The sequence below is a fragment of the Podarcis muralis genome, chromosome 15 (genome assembly GCF_964188315.1).
Source record: "Podarcis muralis chromosome 15, rPodMur119.hap1.1, whole genome shotgun sequence".
Lineage (NCBI taxonomy): Eukaryota > Metazoa > Chordata > Lepidosauria > Squamata > Lacertidae > Podarcis > Podarcis muralis.
This window is the reverse complement of record NC_135669.1, coordinates 3,514,957-3,540,426: the sequence shown is the minus strand read 5'-3', so window position 1 is coordinate 3,540,426 and position 25,470 is coordinate 3,514,957. Positions and strand designations below refer to the sequence as shown.

At 45.1% G+C, this 25,470-nt stretch overlaps 1 protein-coding gene across 1 annotated transcript; it reads left to right on the top strand.

The window, feature by feature from the left end:
* The first annotated feature begins 1,965 nt into the window (after positions 1-1,965).
* Positions 1,966-23,794, top strand: STC1 (stanniocalcin 1). The gene is made up of 4 exons (XM_028708484.2): positions 1,966-2,248; positions 8,579-8,721; positions 13,446-13,657; positions 22,693-23,794. The coding sequence occupies exons 1-4, from the start codon at positions 2,131-2,133 to the stop codon at positions 22,961-22,963; spliced, it is 744 nt and encodes a 247-aa protein (XP_028564317.2). The 5' UTR covers positions 1,966-2,130; the 3' UTR covers positions 22,964-23,794.
* Positions 23,795-25,470: the final 1,676 nt, after the last annotated feature.

The window sequence follows — 25,470 nt, the reverse complement described above, 5'->3', positions numbered from 1 at the left end:
AATCAGATTCAACAGTAGCAACTTATTGCATCATGTTTCTTTGTGTTCTGGAATTTGTGTAGTAGTGAGATGGGGGAGCCACAATTGACAATTATTATTTTAATCTACCCACCTAGCAGGTTCCTAAGTTCATTGGCATGCATGTCATGGTGATCTCCAGGCTATTTGGCAGAGTCTTAACTATTTGAAATAATTTTCTTTCTTTTTTTACAAAAACTATCTTTGGGGGACATTTTATACAAGGGAATTTAGGGAGCTGCCTTACACTGAGTCAGGCCATTGATCCATCTACCTCGTTGTTGTCAACACTGACGGGTAGAGACTCTCCAGGGTTTCTCCCAGCCCTCTGTGGAGATGCCTAGAAGTGAATCAGGTTCTTTTTGCAGGCACCTGCTCTACTACTACAGGTAGACTACCACCCTTTCCTTGATTTTGTGAATTTTGTTCAAGTCTTGGCAGTGCCTTACACTGCTATGGCAATTCTCCCTGGAAATGCGCTGCCACCACACACAACTGTTTGGGGCAGCCTACACGTAAGAGCTGCAATGTGTACAGCAGGTATCTGCATAAAGAGACAGAAGGCTAGTTCAGGCATGTATGTTCCCTGCTTGATGACTACAAAAATCAAGGAATGATTTAACGGGCCATCACAGGTAGCACACACTGCAGAGAGAACTTCCATATCACTGCAGAGAAAATGATTTTCAGTGTACAGACATTCCATCATCAGTCATCAAGGGTTGCTGGTTCATACATGCATGTTCATCAGCTGATCACTGCAGTATCAAGCAATCATCTGTATGTATGGAATTGATGGAACATCACAGATCGAACTTTTGCAGCTCCTCAAGTGCAATGGAATCAACCCACACAATCCACTGACATCAATCTGATGATGCATGCATGGAAAGCTGTATCACATTGTTTGTTCATCTGGCCCCGGTGTGGGGAACTTTTGACCCTGAACTTCAACTCCCATCATGCCTAGCCTTAGGTCACACTTGCTAGGGCTAATGGGAGTTCTATTTCAAAAACATCTAGTGGAGATGTTGGGGGACTGAATAGGGACAGGGCATTGCAGTGTATATGATACACTTTGGACACTTGTCTGAAGCATTAGACATAGGAAGCTGCCTTACACCGAGCTAGGACCAGAACCACAGCAAAGTGGTGCGACCCACCCCTAAGTCAGACAGCTGCTCCAGAGGATACCATGGTTGATGGGATTGAAAGCTGCTGAGTCATTGAGGAGAATTAACAGGGACACATTTCCCCCGTCACAGAGGTCATCACACAGGGTGCCCTAAGCAGTTTCTGTGCCAACACCAGCCCTTAATGGATCTAGAAAACCAGTTTCCTCCAAGAGTGCCTGAATCTGGTCCATAACTACCTTGCCCAAAAACGGAAGATTGACAAGTGTGGTGAGTGGTAAGAGTGTTGAACTGGGAGATGAGGGTTCAGATTCCCACTGGACCATGATGCTCACTGGGTGACTCTGGGCCCCAGCTGCTGTCTCTCAGCCTAACCTCCCTCATTGTTTGTGAGGATAATATGGGGGGGGGGAGAGACCCATGTGCCCCACCTTCAGGAAAGGTGAGATAGAAATGGAGCCACAAGGTAGTTTACTGTTGTTATGAATTTGTTGGGCTTTAGAGCCACTCAGTTCATAGCATGCAGCTTGAGTTAAATTCTTCCCCCAACCACCCCATCAAATGAAAATTCATGCTCCTTCTTTTCTTTTGGTTAATATTCCTCTTTGGCAGGTTCTTTTAATGGGCTGGAAAAAATTCTTCCTATGAAGTTCCAGGCTTCCTGTGCTTGAATGAGCACAGCTCCCCATTGGCTGCCCACCGCGTCTCCTGATTGGCTCTTGAACTTGGAGGTAGGGGTGGGGAGGGGGAAGGAACCTCTCAGGGTGGCTATAAAAACTCCAGGTTGGTCACCTGCAGCGAGGAGGAGTGGGAGTCCAAGGGGCGACGGAGAGCAGCGGCGCGTCAGTCCATCGCTTGCTCCTTTCTCAAGCCCCGTCCGCTGCCGCGCGCTCTGCTGCGTCCGGCTCCGCGTCTTCGCTCCAGCTCGAGAGGAAGCCAGAGAAGCCGAAGCGAGAACTTAGCGGAAACTTAGCAGAGAATGCTCCGAAAGTCGGCGGTCCTGCTGCTGCTGGCGGCCGCTGCTGCTGCGACTTACGAAGTGGAGCAGAATGACTCCTTCAGCCCCAGGAAGGCCAGGCTGGCCGCGCAAAATTCAGGTACCCTCTTTCTCCTTTGCAGGCAGGAGCCCGTGCAGACAGCTGTTGCGGCTCACTTTGGCCGCAAACGCAGGCGGGAAGTTCTCCTGCGCAAGCCGCTGCCCCACTGAAAGAAAGCACGGGAGCTGTGTGCAGGAGGGGAGCTTGCGCAGGAGAACTTTACGCTGCGTTAATATGCCTCCTGCTTCTCTCCTTCTCTTTCTGCCGCTGTGCCACAGCCGAATGAATGGGAGGAGAGCGCTCGCTCGTTTCAGGAACTGGTGTAGTGATCCTAAATGCGGGGCAGTATTCGAGGTGGTTCACACTGCGCCGTCCGCTTCAGCCACGGCGGAGACCTCCAGTCTTCTTGGAGAACTGAACTGAAGCAGAATGGCTCACCCATCTCCAAGTTAAGCACCATTCCCTAGCGAACACTTCATGCCTCGGATGAATTGCGCCCCGCCCCCAAAACAGCTTCTGCTAGAAATAAATTGGCTGGTCTTCAAGGTGCCCCGAGACTTTTCGTGATGTTAGCTGCAGCAGATTAACAGAGCTAACCTACTACTCTGGAAATAGAAAGATGGTGTGTGGCTGTGTATGCACCATATACTTAAGGCGTTCTCCCTGCCCTCCCCCCGAAAAAAGAATCCTGAGAACCGTAGTTTGTTCGGGGTACTGGGAACTGTAGCTCTGTGAGGGGAAAACTACAGTTCCTAAGATTCTTTGTGGGTGATGTGGTTTACATGTGTTTTAAGTGGATGGTGTGTATGGAGCCTTAATAGCTGTACCGGGAACAGAGTACCCCATGTAAGTACCTACATCTGAAAATTTACACCTTCCCTTTCTGGCTTCTAACTTTTAATCCTCCCTTGCTCTACAGTCAAATCAGGAATTCTCATGTTGCATGTTACCAATACACAGTCTTAAACCAAGTTAGTTCCATTTGAGAAATGGGCTGTATATGTTTTGCTGACTTACCCATTGCTGCAAGTAATCCTAAAACTAAACACTTTTGAAAAGGCTAAGTTGTTGGCTGCTGCTTATGCTTCCAGCGCTGGCAGGCATCACTTGCACCCATTTAAAATAAAGACATTTATACTCCTCTGATTTGACACTTGCCAAGAGAGGCTGCTATTTCAGATCTGCAAGACTCTGCAGCACAGTTCTAGGGTATTTGCTCAATTTCCTTTTGTACTTGGTTGCTATAGAAACAAAGGGTCTCAGTTATTCCACTGTGCCTAAAACAATAAGAGCCCTAATACATATTAAACATGCTAAGTGCCAAGTTATAACCTGAATCTATGGAAACATATTGTTATAAAATGAGTTGTTTTATTCATTCATTCATTCATTTATTAAATTTCTATGCCACCCTTCATCCAAAGATCACAGGGCAGTTTGCAATATAAAAACACAAAAATGCAAAACATGGTATTTATTTCTGAGGATAGTTAGGGATGGTTTGCAGAGAGCTTTGTCTTATCAAATAGTTCTTTTTCCTTGCATATAAGTTAGCATTGAAACATGCAGCGTTCTCATTTAAAAGGTACCCACGGCAAGATGCTACACTTGACTAGAAATTAACGAGCTTTTTCACTAGAACTACTGTCTAAAATCCTCTGCTTCCCTGAGAAATAGCATCCCAATTTTTTAAAAGTCCTGGTTTGCACGTCATTCCTAACATATGAAACATGATCAGGCAAAAAGTAACAGATCTCCCTTTGCATGACTGAGTAGAAATTCAGCTTGGAGAAAAATGTTACACCAATTTACCTGCAGGCAGGGGAGAAATCTGGTGGATTGTCAGCCAGCTTCTGGAATAAAATTGTCCTGCTGACATATTTAAATAGTTCAGCCTTGTGCACAAACTCTGGCGGCTCTTCCTAAGTTCTTTATGCTGCTCTACACGCCTCCATGAGCTTAACTACTGGGCTTTAACTACATTTACTGCATTACTCTCATTACATGATTTTCTCCCTGTACATTCCATCTAATCCCTTTCAACAACCCTGTACGGTAGGTTATGCCCAGAAATGACTAGCCCAAGGTCACTAAGTCAGTCGTATGGCTGAGTAGGGATTTAAAGCTGGGGTCACCTCAATCCTAGTCTGACACTTCAACCATTTCACCACCGTGACTGTCTGCAAAATCTTAACTGGAGCCTTATACTCAACTTAGTGGGATTAGAAGGCCTGTATTGGTGACAGCTTTTCAAACTGGAGTTGAAAGATAAAGAAACATTTGTCCAAAATGCTTATAGTGATAAGGTAAGGTTAGACTCTGGGTTTATGGGCCCCCTTCAAATGAGAATTTAAATAATAATTACTATCAAATGTGGCAAGCCAGCTTGCTGCATCTGGAAGCCCTGTGCTCATCCCATCAAATGGGGCCCTGCCTTTTTGCTTCAAAGTCCTTTCCTGGTGGCACCATTGGGTCCTTATTTAAGCAGATGGACATGTTCACAGTGCATCCATTCAAACATCCAACATGATTTGGAAGCGTCAGATCCTGCTGCTGCTTCAACAACTTCTCTACGTGGCTGATGAAGGTGAGCACTTGCTATGAGCCCATGTGCTGGCCCACTGCTCTTGGCCACTGAGCATCCTAAGGCAATGGCAATTTGCCTCTTTCTACAATATATACTCATCCCATGCTTCTTCCAGCTGTGCACTGCAACGCTCAGCTGCCAATTCCATGACACCTCCACATAGAAAGCAAACAACACAATGAGTGTAGAATGCATTATCTATTTTTAAATGTAAAGGACTGCAGTTTCCTATATTTAAACTGTTTTAGTGTGTCACACCAGAAGCACGGGATGTTCAATTTTGGAACAGAAAGGATAGTTGTGCAAATTGACCCCCTTCTGTAGTGATTCTTTAGGCTAAGTTATAAAGTTTATACCATAATACAGCTGTTTTAGATGGGAGGTTTGGGGCATCATTAAGGGTGGCTGAATTTAAAGCAGGTAGAAATGTCCAACGGGGCATCATCCATTAGGAAGTTCTCCTGAACAAAAATAGACAAATCCTTCCCACCCCACTAAAAGATGAGCACTAAAGGGTCAGAAAACATAACACTACTGGCTCAATTAGCAATTGGAAGCCTGGGTAAGTAAGAATCATAGAATCTTCGGGTTGGAAGGGACTCAAGGGACCCCCTGCAATACAGGAAATGTTTCAGCCTGGTGCCAAAAAGCAAGCAATGATGGCACCATGTGCCCTTCTCTGGGGAGAGCATTCACATCAAGGTAGTCTGGGTCCCACATAGGCAAAGTAGCTCCTCTCCCTAGATGAACCCCTTGCTCATTAAGGTTAGTGATAAAGGCCCCTTGGAGCATCAGCCCATTGTTGGCAAGGTGAGGAATGAGGCCACAGTTCCTCCAGAATTACCTTCAAGTGATGCCCAACACTTTGTGTCGGTGCATGCTTTCAGGAGGTGAGTTAAGGCGCCTTCTTTTATTCTGGAATACTTGTAGTGTTCTGTAAGAGTTGGAATGCCATCAGGTGTGGCTTAGGTTCTGTGTTGGTTTTTATTTTATTTTTTCTATGCATCTCAGAGGTAATCCTGGTTTTTACAAAGAGCAGGGTGATGATTTATTACTTACACCCCCTGCCCATCCAACCAGGTTGCCCTAGTCAGGATATACATATTTGACAGTACTTAACAGTCCCCAAATGGAGGAGAAATTAACTCCAGTTTACATATAAAGGCAAAGCTACCCAGTACTTACTTTCCGAAACATTATTCAAACTAGAGCACAGCCATCCTTCAGAATTTGCACTTCTCCAAACTTTGCAATGCAGTTCTCCAGCATGAGAATGTACCTAATACAGTGTGCATATAAATGTATATATTGGTGGAAATTGCTTTGCAAACTGAATTTATTAAGCAAAATCTTGTCTAAAATATGCATAGGAAAACTTGGCACAAGAAATACTGACTTAATTTCAAACTGATGTGTAAATGTGGAGAACTGAACTTAAGGTTGGAAAAATGAGAAACCAAAATTAGCACAGTCATGCATTGCTACCCAGAAACAGAAGAGGGACAGCACGGCACTGTAGCATGGGCTCAGAAACTCTTTTCCAATCAAGCATTCCATAAAAACATGCCCATTATGTATCCATTGCAGCCACACCTTTAGTCCGTAAAATGCTAGGTATTCCTCTGCGCCTCTTCGCATCCTATCCTTGAAAAGTTTACTGACTTGCCACCCAGAATTTTAGCAATAATTCAAAAATGCTTTTTCTACAAATAATCTCTCCCTTGTCTGTATGTTGACTTGGAATGGGAAATTACCATTTTCCTATACATGCAGAAACACACTCACACTACATAATCAGAGTTTAAAAATTGGAATGAAGTTGGAAGCCAGCAGTCCCATACATGTCTACTCAAATGCAAGCCCAATTAAATTAAATGTAACTTATTCCCTGGTAAATGGGCCTAGGATTACAGCCTCAGTGAGCATAATGGTCATGTGTGTCTTTTTAACTGATGAAGCCCATAGTTCATAAACTCAGCCCAAAACTCATTGAGTGGCCTTAAGCAAGCCATTATAGAATGATAAGGAGTAAGGAATGGGATCTGCAGGGGTTGAAATCAAACTGTGCAGGCAAAGGCACAGTGCTATTCAAGCCCTGGTAAGGTCAACTGGTAAGCAGTGCTGGCAAACCCCATTTTGGTGCAGTTGAGTCTTTACTCACCCCACATATATGACGTCAGATCTAGGGCAGGTAGGTGTGGCTTGGCCAAATGAGGAGGACTGGCAAGGACTTTTTAGGCCTGTGGGGTGGCATTTCCCCACTCCTGACTTAAGGATTTGTGATGGTTGCATTGGAGTGAGAGCCTGGGTGGGCCAAAGTGTCCTTTGGCACCTCCTCTCTCAAAATTGACATCATACGCAGCCCCTTTCCCTGGCTGCTTCTCGAGGGGAGGTGAGGCAGCGACACCCACTCAAGCAGCTCAGCTGGAATGAACTGCCATTTGGCTGCTCATCCACCCCATAAGTGTCTTGCAGTGGCCATGACAACCCAACTTTGCCTTTTCCCTCCTCCCTACCTGTCTGTCTTTGCATTGCAATGGCTGCTAAACTGTGAACTGTTAAAATAAAATGTGAAGCTTCTTAGCTGCATTGGCAGTAAGCTGATATATCAAACTAGCAATGTCTGGAATTAGCACTTTGGGAAGGGTGTTTCTGTACATACTAACCATTTTGAATGTGCAGTTGTAATAGCCCCGAAGTCTGACATTCATTGCTTGTTGGAGATTGTGTCGCATTGCAGGACTGTAACTATGTGCTTGTTTCTTCCTGCTTTGTAAAATTGGGTTACATTGCTACAAACAGTGGACTTATGCTATGGTTCTTGTTGCAATAAAAATGTTTTGCTATGTTAATAGTGACACAAACACAAACACACAAACTCCTCTCCACCATTCTCACTATGGCACTCGTGTGGAAGGGTGAGATGGGAAGGTTAATCTAATGCAGCCTTTTCCAGCTTGGTTGAACTACATCAGGCATGGCCAAACTTGGCCCTCCAGATGTTTTGGGACTACAATTCCCATCATCCCTGACCACTGGACATGTTAACTAGGGATGATGGGAGTTGTAGTCTCAAAACATCTGGAGGGCCAAGTTTGGCCAAGCCTGAACTACAGTTTCCATCATCACTGACTGGTGGGCTGACTGGGGCTTGTAGTCCAAAACAGCTGGAGGGCACCAGTTTGGGAGTGACAAATCAAATGTTTATAAAGTGGCATCATAACTGGGTTGGAGGCTTCTCGGCTTGGTTTGTAAAATGAAAGCACCAGAAACTTTTGTTTTCTTGGCAGTCATGCTTTCCAATTTGGAGTCCCTAAAACCAGTGATGCTATGAGGGCTGGACTCCAGGGCAGAAATCCACCTCACCAAAATGAACAGGAAGACCTCCAAATGCAGCATGTCTGACTTACTGTGTTTGTGATGAATAGGCAGCAGTGCCTTCAGGAACTTAGTTTAGTGCCTGTCACCTGTGGTTCAACTGTCCAATTTTGCACTAAGACTTTCTGGGATGGTGTCCTCCTGGTCTATTTCACACACAAAAAAGGCTTGATGCAGAAAATGTACTCTCCAAGGTGCTGGAAGCTGACTCTTGCAGCAGAAATGCATTTGAGGTGTGGTGGCTTAGCTGTGGGTGCTTGTTAAAGGTGATGTGTAGAATATGCACACTTCAAGAGGAAAGCAATGACTTAACAATTGCTGGCAAATGCCTTCAATTGAGTTGAAAGCTGCTATGGAAACATGACGCATGGCAGAAGTCTGTATTAAGATGGACTCTCCTTCTCTCTACCCCTTCTCTTTTGCAGCGGATGTGGTGCGGTGTTTAAATAGTGCTCTCCAAGTAGGGTGTGGTGCTTTTGCCTGCCTGGAAAATTCCACATGTGACACAGGCGGCATGTATGACATCTGCAAATCCTTTCTCTACAGTGCAGCTAAATTTGACACTCAGGTACAGTATCAGCCTAACCCCTTTTCCCTTGCAGCTTCCTTGCTGATGGACAGGAGGAGAAGGGCCAGGGCTCCATGGTGGTGCAATGCTTTCCATGCAAAAGGCATCTCCACTTAGAGATAGGAAAGTCTCCTGTCTGAAACCCTTGAGAGTCTCTGCCAGATCAGTGGGTGGAGAACAGCTGGTCCTCCAGATGTTGGTGGACTCCAGCTCCTATCAGCCTCATCCAATATAGTCAATGTTCAGGGATGGTGGGAGTTGTAGCCCAGCAACAGCCGAAAGGCCACTTGTTCCTGTTGGTGTAGGTACTATTGAGCTATATGAGCCAGGGGTCTGAGTAGGAGGCAGCTTTCTTTGACTCATATGCCCAGGGGTGAGATGCTGCTGCAACCAATACTATTGTATTGTACATAAGTTATCAGAATTCACCTGTCTTCATATAGGGCAACTGATGGAGAGTGGACTTGGCTTGGCTGAGACAGCCTTACAGGCCAAACAGGGAGGCCTCAGTGGCCCAAACTGGCTTTTGGGCTGGAGCTTCCCAACCCCTGTCTTACAACAACTGCAGATATCAAATGCAATCTTAAAAAGAAGCATTCTCTTATTCCACAGAAGGAAATGCTTCTTCTAAGATGCTGGTTGCTGTGATGCATGTGTGTATCCTCTTAAAATGAAGTGTCTTGTTTTCTTTAAAACAGGGATAGCGGAACCTTTGGCCCTCTAGATGATGTTGGTGTCAACTTCCCTTGGCCCCAGCCAACATGGCCCACAACTGGGGATACATATATAATTTTATTTGTATATTGCCCATTTTGTTCTTAAGCCTGGTGGAATCCCAGCTATTTGAGCAAATAAGGGTTGTAGCTCACTGGCAGATAACTTCCCAAAAGTCCAAGGTTCAGTCCCTGTTATCTCCAGGTAGACCTGGGGAAGACTCCAGCCTGAAGTTCTGGAAAGCCACTGCTGGCCAGTTATCAATGATACTGAGCTGCAGCAAAGCTGCTGATTGCATGAAGAGCTTCTGAATTGTCCTTTGTCCCTTAAGCACCTATATTTTAAGTAGCTGCAGATATGTCGGGTGCTTCATTTGCTGCAAATATGTGATAACTTATACCCAGAGACAGTTTATTCAGTTGGTTTAAAAAATTTTTTTATTAACACAGTGGATACATTCAAGTGGTGGGTTGGGACTAGGGGTCCGTTCTATGACAGTACATTTTCCACTCCCTGTGTGTGAAGGCTTGGCAGAGGATGTCTTGTGGGGTGGAGAATCAAGCTTCCCTTTCAAGAGGAAACAAATGTTCTTTTCACACAGCCACTCCTACTGTGGGAGCTGGCAGGGAGATGTGCAGTGCCAGATCAGCCTGACATGACTTGCACTTCTATTTCCTAGGAGGCTAGGAATTAGAAACTTGGCACCTAACCCACCAAGTGTAGAGCCCTGGCCATTCCTACCATTGGACAAGGTGGAGTGGCTTTCCTTAGACTGGAGATTTTAAGATACCAGTAAATAAGAACAGCAAACTGGCAAATTTTAAAGTTCATTATTATAGGGTGTGGGTGTGTTTGTTTTTTACTAACGGTGGATTTTTTATTTTTTTGCTTTAAGCATCACTGAGTAGCAGAGTATCTAAAGTAGGGGCCATGGCAGGAGACTATGGCCTACCAGATATTGTTGGATTTCATTGCCACCCGCCACCCCAGAAAAAGTCAGCTTGGCCAGTGGTCAGGGCTGATGGGAGCTGTAGTCTAGCAATGCTTAGAGAGCTGCCATCCCAGTCAGATGGGATTTCATATGCAAGGCATCTATATCTGTGGGGTAGAAGATTACTGATGGGGGGTGCCTTTGGAACTTGCATAGCCCCTATTCTGAAACAGCTGTTTTGGCTGCCAGTTCCTTTCCAGACCCAATTTGAGGTGTTTAAAGTCTTAAAAGGTCCCAACTTTCAGAGAGACTGCCTCATTCCTTTCAGGTGATAAGATCAGCTGAAGTGGGGGGGGGGGCTCTCTTGGTAACTCCTTCGCCCTCAGACATTCACGGGGGGGGGGGGTGAAGTCCAGGAGAGGGCCTTCTCTGTGGCAGCCCCTAAGTTGTGGAATTCCCTCCCCACAGAGATGGGTGTGGCACCATCATTATACAGCTTTCATTGTATGCTTAAGGCATCTCGCTTTACCCTGACCTTGGACACCTGCTGGTGTGTGTTCTCAGCATGCATCCTATTCCTATGACCATTTTAACTGCTTTTAATATTTACTTTTAAATTGTTGTAACCTACCCTGGAACTTGCGGATAAATGGCAGGTAAAAAAATTAATAAAAGATCAAAATGTAGGAAGCCACTTACACTAATTTTGCTTCAATGTTCTCTCCTCAATAATTTGTGCTATGTGACTATACTACATGGTGTGGTCTTTTCCTTTTACAGGCAATCCCCAATTTGTGTGGGGGTTGCAATTCTGGGCCCCCACGTGGGTCAGCGGAGTGTGTGTAAGCCTGCCCCACCCCATTATGCCTTCTTACATCCCCACCCTACTGCGCCCCCTTTTCCAGCTGCTTCTGGGTTGTGGCGAAGCCTGTGTGAGCCATTGTGCATGCATGGAACAAGTGTAAAATAGTTGTTGCATGTATTTTATTATCTACAGAGATGGAAGAACTAGACTTACTGTCCTTTGGTTGCTCCCTGATCAGGAAGAGCTTGAGGGTGGTATCTAGCCTTCTTGGTGATGGATGCACAACCTTATATAACTGAATCAGTTGACACATTTGTATCCCAGATTATGAAAGAGAAAGCTTGCAAGCAACTTCTACAGAACTGTTGAAGGGGAGCTTTTATTTTGTCCTGATTTTGGTTAAGTTAAATATGTATTGTTAGCTGGCTTCCTTGGATTTTTTTAAAGAGTTTCATTGAGCTGGCGTTTGCTAGTGCAACAATTTCTAGTGAGAGAGTCAGTGACATTTTAGTTCCTTCTCAGAACATCCTTGCTTCTTTGTACATGGTTTTTAAGTCCACATAGAAATATGCAAACTCCATCTCTTCTTGTTACTGTAGTAATAATAGTATTTTATTATTATTTCAGAACCAGAGCTCTTTTGTTACCTTTGGATCCCATTAATCTGGATCCATCCCATTGTTAACTGCATTTTTATCCTGCCTTTCCTCCAAGGAGCTCTGAGCTCCAGGCATGGATCTCCCCTTCCCCTTCCTCCCCTCAAAACAGCACAGCCTTCTGTGTAGGAAGCCTTAAACCAAGTCAGACCACAGGCCCATCTAGCTATATATTGTCCTCACTGACTGACAGCAGCTTGGAATGGTTCTCTCCAAGCCCTATCTAGGGATGTCAGGATCCCTCTGTGTGCAAATCTGATGCCGTACCCCTGAGCTACAGTCCTACACTGTAGACAACCACAGTACCATGTGGGCATTTGGTGCCCGGGCCATGGTGGCTCAGGTGCATTGTTCCACTCAGTAATCACACTAGCAATGTGCGGAAGGGGGCTGGCATGACTAGTAAACCAAAACAAAAACATTAAGGTGGGTTGCATGATGTGGGCTTGTCTTGGGAACAGTCAGGTCAGCAGCTGAATTTATGGCTTAAGCCCTTTACTTATTAGAGCACACAAGAAGATCTCTAGGTGTGGAGCAAACCAAATTAATTGGTTTATTCTCAGCCTGGATTATCAATCAACCTCTCCCTGTCTGAAAATCTGTTGTGAAATTTAACTCTGTCTCCAACCTGAAAATGGCTCACAGCTCCTCTACTCTTCTGCTAGTCCCTAAAAAGCACAAGTCTGGGAGTTTTTCCACTTGTCCCAGGCTTTCTAGGCACAGGTCTGAGTGGTTTTGTCTTTCCCTTGTTGCTTTCTCCCAGGAAACCTGCGATTTAGTGCTAAATCATAACAAACAGCAACCCACAAAAGAAACCCAATTGCTGTTTGTTCTGATTCCACGCTAAACTGCAGGCTTTCCCAGAGGAAAATGGAAGTGTACATGAGCCCTCAGTATTGCCAAGTAAGCTTTGTATGTTGCAGTTACCATTATACATGCTAAGGGTGAATTTGGTTTTCTGAATTCTCCTTAAGTAGCCAAAACAGCACCCCCCATGAACAGCAGCCTTAGGGGAAAACGCAAGTTGGCAAAAGTACATTAAAAAAAGTATTTATATAGGGCGAACCGAAAAGGGGGGAGGACTAGTGAATTTGGGAAGAGAACAGGAGGGGAATGGAGTATCTTGGGAGAAGGCATTGCTGGGTGTCCAGAATGCTGAAATGGAGTCATCCCCACTGGCAGGGGTAGAGGAGAAATTCAGTCTAGTTTGCATTTAAGGGCAAATCTACCTAACTTTTACTTCCCAAAATAAAATGCAAACAGAAACTCTGCTGTAATTTTAAAATTACCACGTCTCTGAATTTTGCAATGCAGTTCTCAAGGAAAGCAATATGTGCAAAAATGCATATATTTGTAAAAACAGACATATGTATATATAGGGAGAAATTAGCACTAAAATGCTTCTAAATTTTTATGAGAACTTAAAAAAAAAACCCTCTTGAACTGGAAATGTGGAGACCTGGAAAAATGAGAAACTAAAATCAACATTTGCCCATTGCTAACTGAGGTTCCCACTTGAGGATCATTAATTACATGTGGCAAAAGCATAGTATACAGTAAAGATTCATACTCCTGTTCTTTTAACCTGATCACTTATAACCTAACAATCAATTGGCAGGGGAAAGCCTTTGTGAAGGAGAGCTTGAAGTGCATTGCAAATGGCATTACCTCGAAAGTGTTCCTCGCCATTCGGAGGTGCTCCACATTCCAGCGAATGATTTCTGAGGTGCAGGAGGAATGTTACAGCAAGCTGGACATCTGCGGCATTGCAAAAAAGAACCCAGAAGCGATCACAGAAGTCGTCCAGCTTCCAAACCACTTCTCAAACAGGTAGGCTTGTTTGTGCACTATAAAAGACATGAGTACACTTCTTGAAAAAGCATGTTCAAGTCATGGCCAGGGATGAGGGTTAACATAGCTGGGCACCTGCCACATGCCAGAGGTTCCACTGGCAAGAGTGGACTTGCTTTAGCGGTTGGCTCACTAGTCGGTGCATTGCTCATAGACCCTCCAAAAACTGGCGCTCACCCTGGTTCAAGTTGGGTTGATTGTGATGATAAAGTTTGGTGTGGAAAGAGGACCAGGTCCACCACTGGAGCTCCTGAAGGGAAAGGCAAGATGCAAATGTAGTAATGAACTAAAGCTGTTCCACAATAAGTTGAAGGATGTTCAGTGGCAGAGCATCTGCTGTGTATGCAGAGGCCCCAGACTCAACCCCCAGCATATCCAGGTAGGGCAAAGAAAAGAAATGCTGTCAATCAGGGTGAATGGCAGGGAGTTTTATGGACCAGTGCAGCTGTCATTCTGAAATGAAATGGCTGCAGCTCTTCACTGCTGTCTTGCTGACTTGGTGTAAGGCAACTTCCTGTGAACTCATGATCTTTATGTGATTGCCTTAATCCTGCTAAAATTGTGAGAATGTAGATAGGGAGGCAGCAATTTCTGCAGTGGGGGGAGTAAGAAGCCGCAGGGCCCCTTCCAACCTGCAGAGCTCAAGTGACTGAAAAGGGGGGTAGTCCTTCGTGCTGCTGGAAACAAAGCCAACAGAATTTCCCAGCTAGTAAATTGACACAAGTTTCCCCAAAGCAATCCTGCTTTCTCAGCTGTCCCCAACAGAAGCTAAGCATGAACTGGATGGCACTGCAGTCAAACAGGAGGTCATTAAAAGGTTAGGGCACCTTTTCCATGGTTAGTCTTGAATGGTATCTGAAATGGGAGAGAAAAGACTGGCATGTGGGTATGTGTACTAGGCCAAAACGTTTTTAAAAGACTCCTATTTCACAATTTGATCTCAAGCAAGGCCTTCTTTGCTGAACTGTTGCCTTGTATGAAGGCCTGGCCGCTCTACTGTACTGTCTGCTTCAGGAAGGGGGAAGGCTTGTTCCCTCCGCAAGTTATTTGTTTTAAAGACTTACCGCCCTTATTTTTATCATTGCTGATACCATGGTGGGGTGCAGCATAAAACTGCCATTAGCAAAGCTTAAATGGCAGCAGGGGCCTCTAAACATGGCAGAGAAGTCTGAAACAGTCACTCATTTAGAAACCTGAAAGTCCTCGGACAGGAGTGAGGAACCTTTGGCCCTTCACATGAAGGGCCTTGACTGTTGAATGTACTGGTTGGGGTTGATGGGTGTTGGAGTCCAATAGCACCTGGAGAGCCCAAAGTTGCTCACCTCTATTCTAGGTACACAGGTACATGTTTCCTTAATGCTGAAATGACAACAATGTCAGTTCCTTACACACCTGTACGGGGGCGGAAAAGATTCTCAGGCAAAAGGCTGCAGGCAAAAGCAGGTGGATCAACTAATATTCATTCTTGTACCCTTGTACAGCAGGCTAGTTTCTGCACACAGAAGCCACACACCCCTCTGTATCAGCCTTATCAGAGTCCAGGGGCACAATCCAGTCAGACAAACACTCAAGAAGGGTGTCAGGCAGGTCAAGTGCGGACTGTGACCTGGGGATAAGGGGCATGGCCCAGGATGAATTCCAATGGCCAGTAGAGAGGTCCAGAAGGCTACACACACACACCCGACCTGAGGTAGCCCACCCCCTGCTGTAAGGCAAGGGAGGGTAGTGTATGACCTTCTAGAGCAGTGGTTCTCAACCTTGGGTCCCCAGATGTTTTGGGCCTACAACTCCCATGATCCCTTGCTCACAGGACCAGTGGTCAGAGATGATGGGAGTTGTAGGCCAAAAACATCTGGGGACCCAAGGTTGAGGAAGGCTGTTCTAGAGGTTCCTAGTCTACAACTCCAATCTTCCCTGACCATTGGCTGTGCTGGCTAGGGCTGATGGAGTTGGAATCAGAGTACAACAACCACGAAGAAGACTCTGTCCCATGTCATCATCAACCAAACCTGCTGATCAGAAAGCACAGGCAATTGGTTATAGCAGTGGCACTTCTTCAAGTATTCATGCCCTAAACTATTTGGGGCTTTAAAAGTAAGCGGCAACACCTTAAATTGAGCTTAGAAGTGGATGGACAGCCAGGGCAGTTGTTTAAGGAATCAATGTGATATGATCTCTCCTGGTGGTACCTGTCAAGCATCTGTCATGTGCATTATTGACTCAGTGAAACTTCTGAGTTGTCTTCAAGGGTTGTCTGCAGTGCATGGCAGTCATTCAAACAATAGCTGATCACAGCATAGGCCACTGCAGCCCTGCCAGGAATATTTGTAGCTGGTGAACCAGCTGAAGCTTGGAAAGGACTCTCCTTGCCACTGAAGCCATCTGGTCCTCAAGGGAAGCACAGCTCTATATTCCCATATCCAGGAATTGGTTTATTGGCCCTCATCCAGCCCATTAGCATATCAAAGCACCAAAGCACCTTCACTCCTCACATGACTCAGATGACAATGTGAACTAGATATTGTTGGGCTGCAACTCCTGTAATTTCTGGCCTTTGACCATACTTCCTCTTGGGAGTTTGAGTCCAACCACTCCAGAGGACCACAGGCTCACTGTCTCTGGCCTCCTCCAACTGGCAGCAGTTCTTTGGGGATCTGGGCAGCAGGATCTGCTACTACTACTACTCAACCAGTAGTGCTGTTAAGTAATATAAGACTCCAGGCAAAGCGGTCTGTTGGAGAGAGCTTTAGATGTGTATTGTGGAAATACTTACAGTTTTAACATGTTACTGATGAACCTCCCAGAGAACTTGTGTTAAGTCAGCGGGTGGTATGGAAGTAAATTGTAAGTAAATGAAGTAAACCTCTATTTTTCACCTGCCTTCCCAAATGTGATAAGGGCAAATATTTGGGATAGGGGGTGTCCTATTCTTCCACCTCAAGCTCCTGCCCTCAAAGTACTGCTGTTTTTACCCTAGTTGTCTTAGAACTTTTGGGGTGGGATTGAACCTGGGACCTCCTGCATGCAAGTCAGGTGCTCTGAGCTATGCACACCCTCCGTTTGGGGTGCATGCATAAGGTGAGTTGATAGGGTGTGCCAATGAGTAAAGTGTATTGGCATAGCTAGAGGTGTAGATTATCGGTGAGAAGATTGAGTGGGATGTTCTTTCCTTTTTAAAAACCATCTCAGTCCTGCACCGAGGTAACCAAATTCTTAAATTCTGGGATTCATAGAAGTGACAGAACTGGTTACACTTGCACAGACCAATTCACTCTGGTGAAAGAAGGCAGGCAAAGACCTGCAGGGTTCAAAGGTTCTATGTCGTGTTGACCATGTGAACTTTTTCTCCTAGTTTTGGCAATTTCACCATGCATTCTCTACAGAGTTCTTAGCCATTCATAGGTCTGGGATTATAACCATTTTCTAAAAATTGAAACCCTATGGGTCAAACAGGCTATCACATTCATGGAATGCAAGCTATGTTTGCAAAGGAGCAATCAGAAGCACCCACTAAAGTTAGGGAGAGCTCTGTTTAATGGCTAGATCTGCTCTGTCACATTACCCATCACTTGGTAGTCTGCAGCTGGTTTTTAGAGCTGCAGTGCAAATTGACCCTCAGCCCCAGCCAGCAAGGTCATGGATGGTAGGACAACTTCACCGACACCATCTGGAGGGCCAGAGGTCCCCACTCCTGTCTTATATATGCAGGTATTATATATAGTTATTGCAAAGCTATTGCATTATATAGGTATGGGTTGCAAAAGACAGCTTTTAGGGGTGGCTTTTGTCTTATGGCTTGCTTTGAGTAAACAAATCATTCTGTCATTATCTTGATAATAAGCTGGAATAGCTCTTGCTCTGTCCGATTCATCTATTGCTCAAGAGCATTTGGGTGTTGGAATTCAGGATCCTGTCTCCCTACCCATCACCTGTTCTCTAGTTCTTCTAAGAATGTTCCCTCAGAAGTTGCAAATAGCTTTCTCACTGTGGATCTTCATTTCACCATGGCTCTTGCTGTCTCATATTAATTATATTCACAATTTAGGCTTTCCATTCTTTATATTGCAAACTGCCCTGTGATCCTCAACTGAAGGGCAATATATAAATTTAACAACAGCAATAATACTTTAATTATTTATACCCCACCCATCTGACTGGGTTGCCCCAGCCACTCTGGGTGACTTCCAACAAATTTAAACACAGTAAGACACCAAACATTAAAAACTTCCCTATACAGGGCTGCTTTCAGATGTCTTCTAAGTATCAGTATCAAACTTTATTTCAGTCACAGACCAGCATAAGATAAAACATACAGATAAACTGAACACATAAGACTTAATCAGGTAAGGGATAAAAAACTAGTAGTTAAAAGATGATTATATCATACATAACTTAAAAAGATAAAAACAAGGACAAAGTGTTAAAAGTGCCTATAAGGGAGGGAGTATGAAGGAGCACAGGTCCACATTTTGGGCCTTGTTTGTGGCGCAAACCATCCTTCAACAAATATCCATCAAGGCAGCGCAAAATCTAGCAACTGAGTAGCAAATCTGCATTTTCATCTTGACGTAGCAGAGAGGTATAAAGTGGTTTTGTGCAACCTGGAAATTTATGTAGCTTAGGCAAGATGAATCTGGATCTTTCCCATCATTTGCCACCTGATCCTTCTTAACTGAAAATGGCAGGAATCAAGCCCTGGGCCTTTCGTGTGCAAAACAAGTGTTCCGCCACTGGCTGGGAGGGAGGGATGCTGCTGTCCACCAGCATATGGAGGGCTGCAGGCTCCCCATCTCTGCTTTAAGGCTTTTTTGGAGTCGCAGGTGGTTTGCTTTTTCAGACTATTGAAAGCGAATCCAGGAGAAGCTGTTTTCAGTTTGGAAGTTGAATCCTTTTGTCTGTCAAGCCATCAGGTTTTAGAATAGGGTCCTTTGCCAGCAAAGTATGTAGAAAATTGCCACAGTCTTACTAGGAGATGAATCTCTCTCTTCAGTAATGGCATCTGGGAAATGAGCCTGAAACTCCATGCAAGAAATTCACCAAACACACTGCTAGACCCTTGAATAAAGAAACCATAGATTCCAGTAATCTGGATTCACTCCCAGAACCAGTATTTATTTATTTATTATTAAACTATTTCCTGCCTTAAGTATAAGGTGCCCAAATGCCAGGACCAGCTTAGGAGATTTTTCTCCAGGGGTGGAGAACACGAGACTTTCCAGATAATGCTGGACTACAACTCCCATCATCCCTGACCATTGGAACAAGAAGGGACAGAGCCTCCAAGCTGCTGTCAGCTAATGAAAGTCTCACCTTGGCATGCACTCCTATTTCAAAGTCCATGTTTATGCTGGAGCTGCCTGTGCAAAAAGTAATAGCAGGGGGGGGAAACCCACATGCTGAATTCTTGATAGATCTTCTCACTCTCTGAGAGGATCAATGGAATAGCAAGACTAAATGCATAGGACTACTCTGTCATTTGTGGGGGTCATAGAACAAAGGAAAGCACAAAAGAATCATTGGGTGCAGATAACTATTAATTGTTAGCATTTCTGTGGTGCTTTCAGGTCCTCAAAGTGCTTATCAGGCCTTGATGGTAGGGGCAGAGGAGAAATTCAGTTCAGTACATGTTTAAAGGTGAATCTATAAAATGTGTACAGCTATCCTTCAAAATTCACACTTATCTGAATTTTGAGATCTCCAACCAACTTTTGCAAAAATCCATATACTAGGATTGTGAATTAATAGTGGGGGGGGGATGCTTGCAAGAATGTGTACATTAGTCAAAACTACATATAAAAATGTGTTTTAGGAGAAATTAACATAAATTTTCATGAGGACTTTGTAATTAAAAAAAACTGATGTGAAAATGTGGAGAAGTAAACTTAAGACTGGAGAATTGAGAGAAATCAAAATTGACAAATTCACCCATCCCTTGTGACTACTGAGCGGGGTGTTAAACTCAAGGTCCTCTTAAGCTGCTGCACTGCATCAGTCTCTTATTGACTACGATTGAGTAAAATCTGGACTTCTGTCATCTGTTTCAGCTTCCAGCAGCCACTCCTCAGCTCAAAAATGCAGCAAGAGCATTCTTGAATTGACCAGTTGCATGAACTCTCAAGTGTACTCTTGCATTTATTTCCTGTGTATGTAACTGAATGAAAAAGTCACATTGACCAGAGCATTAATTTCATTTAAAAGTTACTTTCTTTTTTTAGTTAATTCAGAATTGATTCATTCCATGCTTAAAGAGGTTCTTAGTATCGTGTGTGAAAACCTTCTTTCTCTAAATGAAAGATGTCTTGCATTTCTGGAGCAGTTATTGTAGGGCAGGACAGAATAGTTCAGATTCTTAAAACTCCACTGTCTGGCTCTTTGGAAGCAGACTCCACGAGTTCCATGAAGCAGTTCCCCCCACCCCCCGTGGCTGGAGTCTGCAGAGGTTGAGCTGGTGGGAGGAAAGATGATGCCCAAGATTAGCTTCACCAATGTGGTTCTGTCGTTCAGATGCATGGGACTGCCTCTTGGGAAACTGGCCCCTCTGTATTGCAGCCATGGACCAAACCAGATGTTGCCCTATTCATGCAACTAGCAACTGCAACAATAGCTTTTTTAAATCACGTTTGTCATTTCTTGTATTTATTGCTCACCTTTTCACAAACTTCTGCAAACCAACTTACAAAAATGATACCAACATTAAAGCCAAATATAATCATGGAGCCTCCCTCCTCCCACCCAGAGTGCAGATAGCAGGCATCTGGGGCCAGATCTGAATCAGGACTTCACAAGGGGCAAAGGAGCAAAGCTGCTCTAAGGAGCACTGCCCCACCAACCTCAGCCAGCTCCCACCTGCCACCCATCCAGCCCAGGGGGCTACAAAGCCTATCACCTTCCTCCTCTTCTTCCTCCTTCAGTCTGTGTTTTGCCCTTGCAGAAGTCAGCAGGGAGATGGATGGGGGCAAAGCCAGAATTAGTTAGCTCTGTCTATTAGTGCCTCCAGCTTCACCTGCCATTGGCTTCAACAGCTATTGGTCTTCCTGCCTTGTGCCTTACTAATCCCAACGGGCCAGTCACCACCACCTGTATGCCATGGTCCTGATGTGCCCTGCACCTGAAATTGCTTCTCAAAAAGGCATACATGAGGGTGGCACTGTGGTTGCTAATTGCATGGGTGGGGTTGTGTCTAGTTTGGCTCTGCATTTCAGTGACAACTGCATGTAAGACATTCCTAGTTAGTTAGGTTCTAGTTAGGGACATTCTGCAGATGGGAAGCTATGTTAGAAATGGCCCATTCTCTGAGAAAACTGGGCAGCACAGGAGAATGAATGGAATCCTTTGAGGAACCAAGAGACCTTTGCATTGAGAAGCTAGTGTCATATAGTAGCTGAGAGCCTGAGTTGCAAACTCTGTTGCCAATTGCAGCACAAAGAGGGGGGATTTCCATTAGGGTTGTGGCTGGGGTGCAAATGGTTAAACCTCCCCCTTCTGTGTCTTATGCTTGAAATCAAAATTGCCTTCCAACTAGGATTCATTTAAAAAAATAATCCTCTCACATGGCTACAAGCCACCCAATTATTGTGATGTGAGGGCTCAGCCACACTTTTGCATGGGCCCAAGCAGTTTCCCACTTGTCCCGTGCTTCTTAGGTCTGGGTCTGGGCAGTTTTGTGTTTGCCTTGCATCTTTTCCCTGGAAAACAAACACTCTTTACCAGGAGTGAATCAGAAGAAACACCAAACCCCCAGAAAAACTGATCACCATTTGGTCCAATTCAGCAGTAAACCATTGGTTTTCCTGGAGGGAAGTGGCAGGACAAGCGGAAGTGTGGGAGAGTCCTTAGTTAGGCCCTGATCAGTGCTGTTTTTCTAGAACAAGAGGGGCTGGAGCTCATCCTGAGCACCTCCTCTCTTCTCTTATTATGGCAATGATTCCCACCTGAGAGGTGTTAGAACTGAGTTCCGGCTTTAAAAAAAGCTCTGGCTCTGATACTGAAGTTTGTGGCAGGGTGATTGTAAACATTTTATTGAAGGTCCTGTGTGAGTGGCTGGAGGATGGATGGTGGCTAACGGATTGAGGTTGAATCCTGACAAGACAGCAGTACTGTTTTGGGGGGACAGGAGTCGGGCGGGTGGGGGGGGGACTCCCTGGTCCTGAATGGGGCAACTGTACCCCTGAAGGACCAGGTGCGCAGCCTGGGAGTCATTTTGGACTAGCTGTCCATGGAGGTGCAGGTCAATTCTGTGTCCAGGGCAGCTGTCTGCCAGCTCCATCTGGTACACAGGATGAGACCTTCTCTGCCCACGGACTGTCTCGTCAGAGTGGTGCACACACTGGATGTCTCCCACTTAGACTACTGCAATGCGCTCTCCGTGGGGCTACCTTTGAAGGTAACCCAGAAACTCCAACTAATCCAGAATGTGGCAGCTAGACTGGTGACTGAGAGTGGCTGCCGAGACCACATAACACCGGTATTGAAAGGCCTACATTGGTTCCCAGTACGTTTCGGAGCACAATTCAAAGTGTTGGTGCTCACCTTTAAAGCCTCAAATGTCCTCGGCCCAGTATACCTAAAGGAGCATCTACACCCCCATTGTTCTTCCTGGACACTGAGGTCCAGTGCCAACGGCCTTCTGGTAGTTCTCTCACTGCAAGAATCAAAGTTACAGGGAACCAGGCAAAGGGCCTTCTAGGTAATGGCTCCTGCCCTGTGTAACACCCTCCCATCAGATGTCAAGGAAATAAACAACTATCTGACGTTTAGAAGACATCTGAAGGCAGCCCTGTTTAGGGAAGTTTTTAATGACTGATGTTTTAATGTATTTTTAATCTCCTGTTGAAAGCCGCCCAGAGTGACTGGGGAAACCCAGCCAGACGGACGGGGTATAAGTAATATATGGTGGTGGTGAAGGTGAAATAATGCATATGAAGTTCTTTGGTGTGGTCCGAAATGCCACACAAATGCTTTAATTGTATTGGTGGGAAGAAATATGAACAACTAACTGTCTGATCTTAACACAGGTATTACAACAAGCTCGTGAGAAGCTTACTGGAATGTGATGAAGAGACGGTGGCGACCATAAAGGACAGTTTGATGGCAAAAATCGGTCCGAACATGGCCAGCCTTTTCCACCTCCTGCAGACAGATCATTGTGCCCAAATCCACCCGAGAGCCGACTTCAATCGGAGACGTATCACTGAGCCTCAGAAGCTAAAAATCTATTTCCGAAATCTGCGGGGGGAGGGGCCTGTTCAGTCCCACATGAAACGTTCTTCCTCAGAAAGTGTGTAACGTTCCTTGAGAGGGTGGAAGTGTAGGGCAGCCTTCACCAACCTGGTTTCCCCCCAGATGTTTTGGACCTCAGCTCTTGGGTGTTGTAGTTCAAAACAGCTGGAGAGCACTAATTTGGTGAAGGCTGGTGTAGGGAATCCAAGCTCTACCAAAGTAGGAAATTTACTTCTTCTTTTCCTTTAGCATTAACAAACACCAGAAATTTACTGTAATTGATTTTAAGGAACACTGAGCTAATATACACATTCAAAACAAATAATGACATGTGGTATATTCCTCCTAGGACTGAGCTGCTTCATTGTGCAGATAGGAGAGTTGCAAATTTAATGCACAATTGCTTGTATCCACCAAAGTTCTCCTCAGTGTAGCCCCACTGAAATGGTGTCCATTGATTTCAATGTGTCTGCTCTGGGTAGGACCAGCATAGGGTACAGCCCTTAGATTTAACACACTTAAAAACAACAACTAGCATATATCGAAAAGCTGTTCTAGGACCATCTCCATTGACCCCTGGGCTTTTCATTGACAAGGGGTTTGTGAATGTTCCCTGCTCATCTCTGCCAAGAAATACAATCCCCTTATCTGCATTTTGAAGTGGAATAGTCCCAGGAAATTTATCATATGTTTGAAATGAATGTATAGACCAGCCCCTGGAAAACAGGTGGGTTTTTGGGTGAGGGGTAGGGTATGGTGAGGATTTATTTTCTTTCACTGTCTTCAGACAAGCTGTATGGACCTGGGATTTCTGGTTGGGGAGGAGATCCCTTAATTCCTGAAATGGAAATACCTTCTTTTCTTTCCACTCACCTTCCCATAAAGAAATCCAATGAATCTGGGCTTTTCTTGAAAGCAATGTTAACAGCACTTCTTCAGCAAACACCAAACTATCACTGTACTGTAGCTCAAATGCCATTGCAGTTTGTGCAGGGATTGGAATGAAGTCAACTGTTGAAGGCTAAATTCTGCTGAACTAAGTTGGCAGATAAATGGTGGCGAGTCAAAACTACAACAGTTGCACAGTCTATAGAGGTCAGTTGGGAAGTCTCCTTATGAATGGTGCTGGCCAAGGCCAAATAGGGTTGTCATATCTGGGCTTATGGTCTCAGTGTTGTGCTCTTAATTTTCTCAAGCTTGAAGATCCCTTAAATGCCTGATTTATACCAAAACTGATTTTTTTGCACTGTGTTGACCCTAAAGCAAGAAAGGGGGGCAGCACCTGTGATCCTCCATAAGTTATTGGGTTCCAGCTCACATCAGCTCCAGCCAGCTGGGGATGGTGGGAGTTATAGTCTAAAAGCACCTTTAGGACCACGGGTTCCCCACCCTGCCACAGAGAGAACCCCACTGCAACAGTTGCTCCTGGCCACACCTGCACACACCATCTGGATGAAGGTCACCAAAAACAGGTTTATCTATAATAGGACAGCCAAAGTTTTTCAGAAGGGGGGAGGAATGGGGGTATTCTGAGTACTTTGTTTTCCCAATCACCACACTGGAAAAAGGGGTCATTTTGCCAAATGTTTCCCACCTTTTTTTTTTCCCTTCTCCTTGCTTCCGCTGCCATTTTTTTCCTTTGCCAGAACTAGCTCTGGAGCTTTGTGGCGATGTAAAATAGCAGATTGGCTGCCACTACTGCAGTTGTTGCTGTTGCTACTTTTAGCAGCAGAGGAGAAGGAAAACCTTAAGGGAAATATAAGAAGCCATGTTGCCCCACCCCTACTGATGGCATGTCTCTCTCCCAGCAAATGCGTATAGCACAGCTCAGGAACCTCTGTCCAGATATTGTTAGACTCCAACTCCCATCAGCCCCAGCCAGTGTGGCCAATGGTTTGGATGATGGGAGTTGGAGTCTAATGAGAGGGGCTGTGGCTTCCTCCATCCCTGTGTTACAGATTTCCTCCTTCCAATGGGGAATATACAGTGAAATAGTCTCTATCAATTTCATTGCCACCAAACAGGGAGGAAAATGTTGGAAGGTCATGTATGTTCAGTTCTAGGACAGCCATAGATTGATGTTGTGTTGCAAGTTGTCCAGGTCATGGAGATGGGGACCTTGTGGCCCTCCAGATGTTGGATGATGGGTGCATCATCCCTGGTCATTGATCAAGCAGGTTGGGGCTGATCCAAGTTTAGCAACAGCTTGCAGGCCACAGAGTCCCTACCCCGCTATAGATCATAGCAGTGGCACAAAATAGTCCCTGGTGTTGTTTTCATGTGTGTGTTGGTGGGGGCAGGAGGTTAAATCTGTGTCTGGACTGTACCACTCATGGAAAGTTTGTACCTGGCATGGCTGAAACCCTTTGATGTGCTTGCAGTAGGCGCTCTTGGGCAATGGAGTGGACTCCCTCAGGAACTGATGGGCTCTCCTTCACAAAAGGTATTTTAGCAGAGGCCCGATGCGCATCTGTCAGGGAACCTGTATGGCAGATCATGCACTGAGCAAAAGGTTCCTTCCAGCTCTGATTCTTGGTGGGGGGTGGATCAGTTGGTGGCTGTATTTTTAAAGC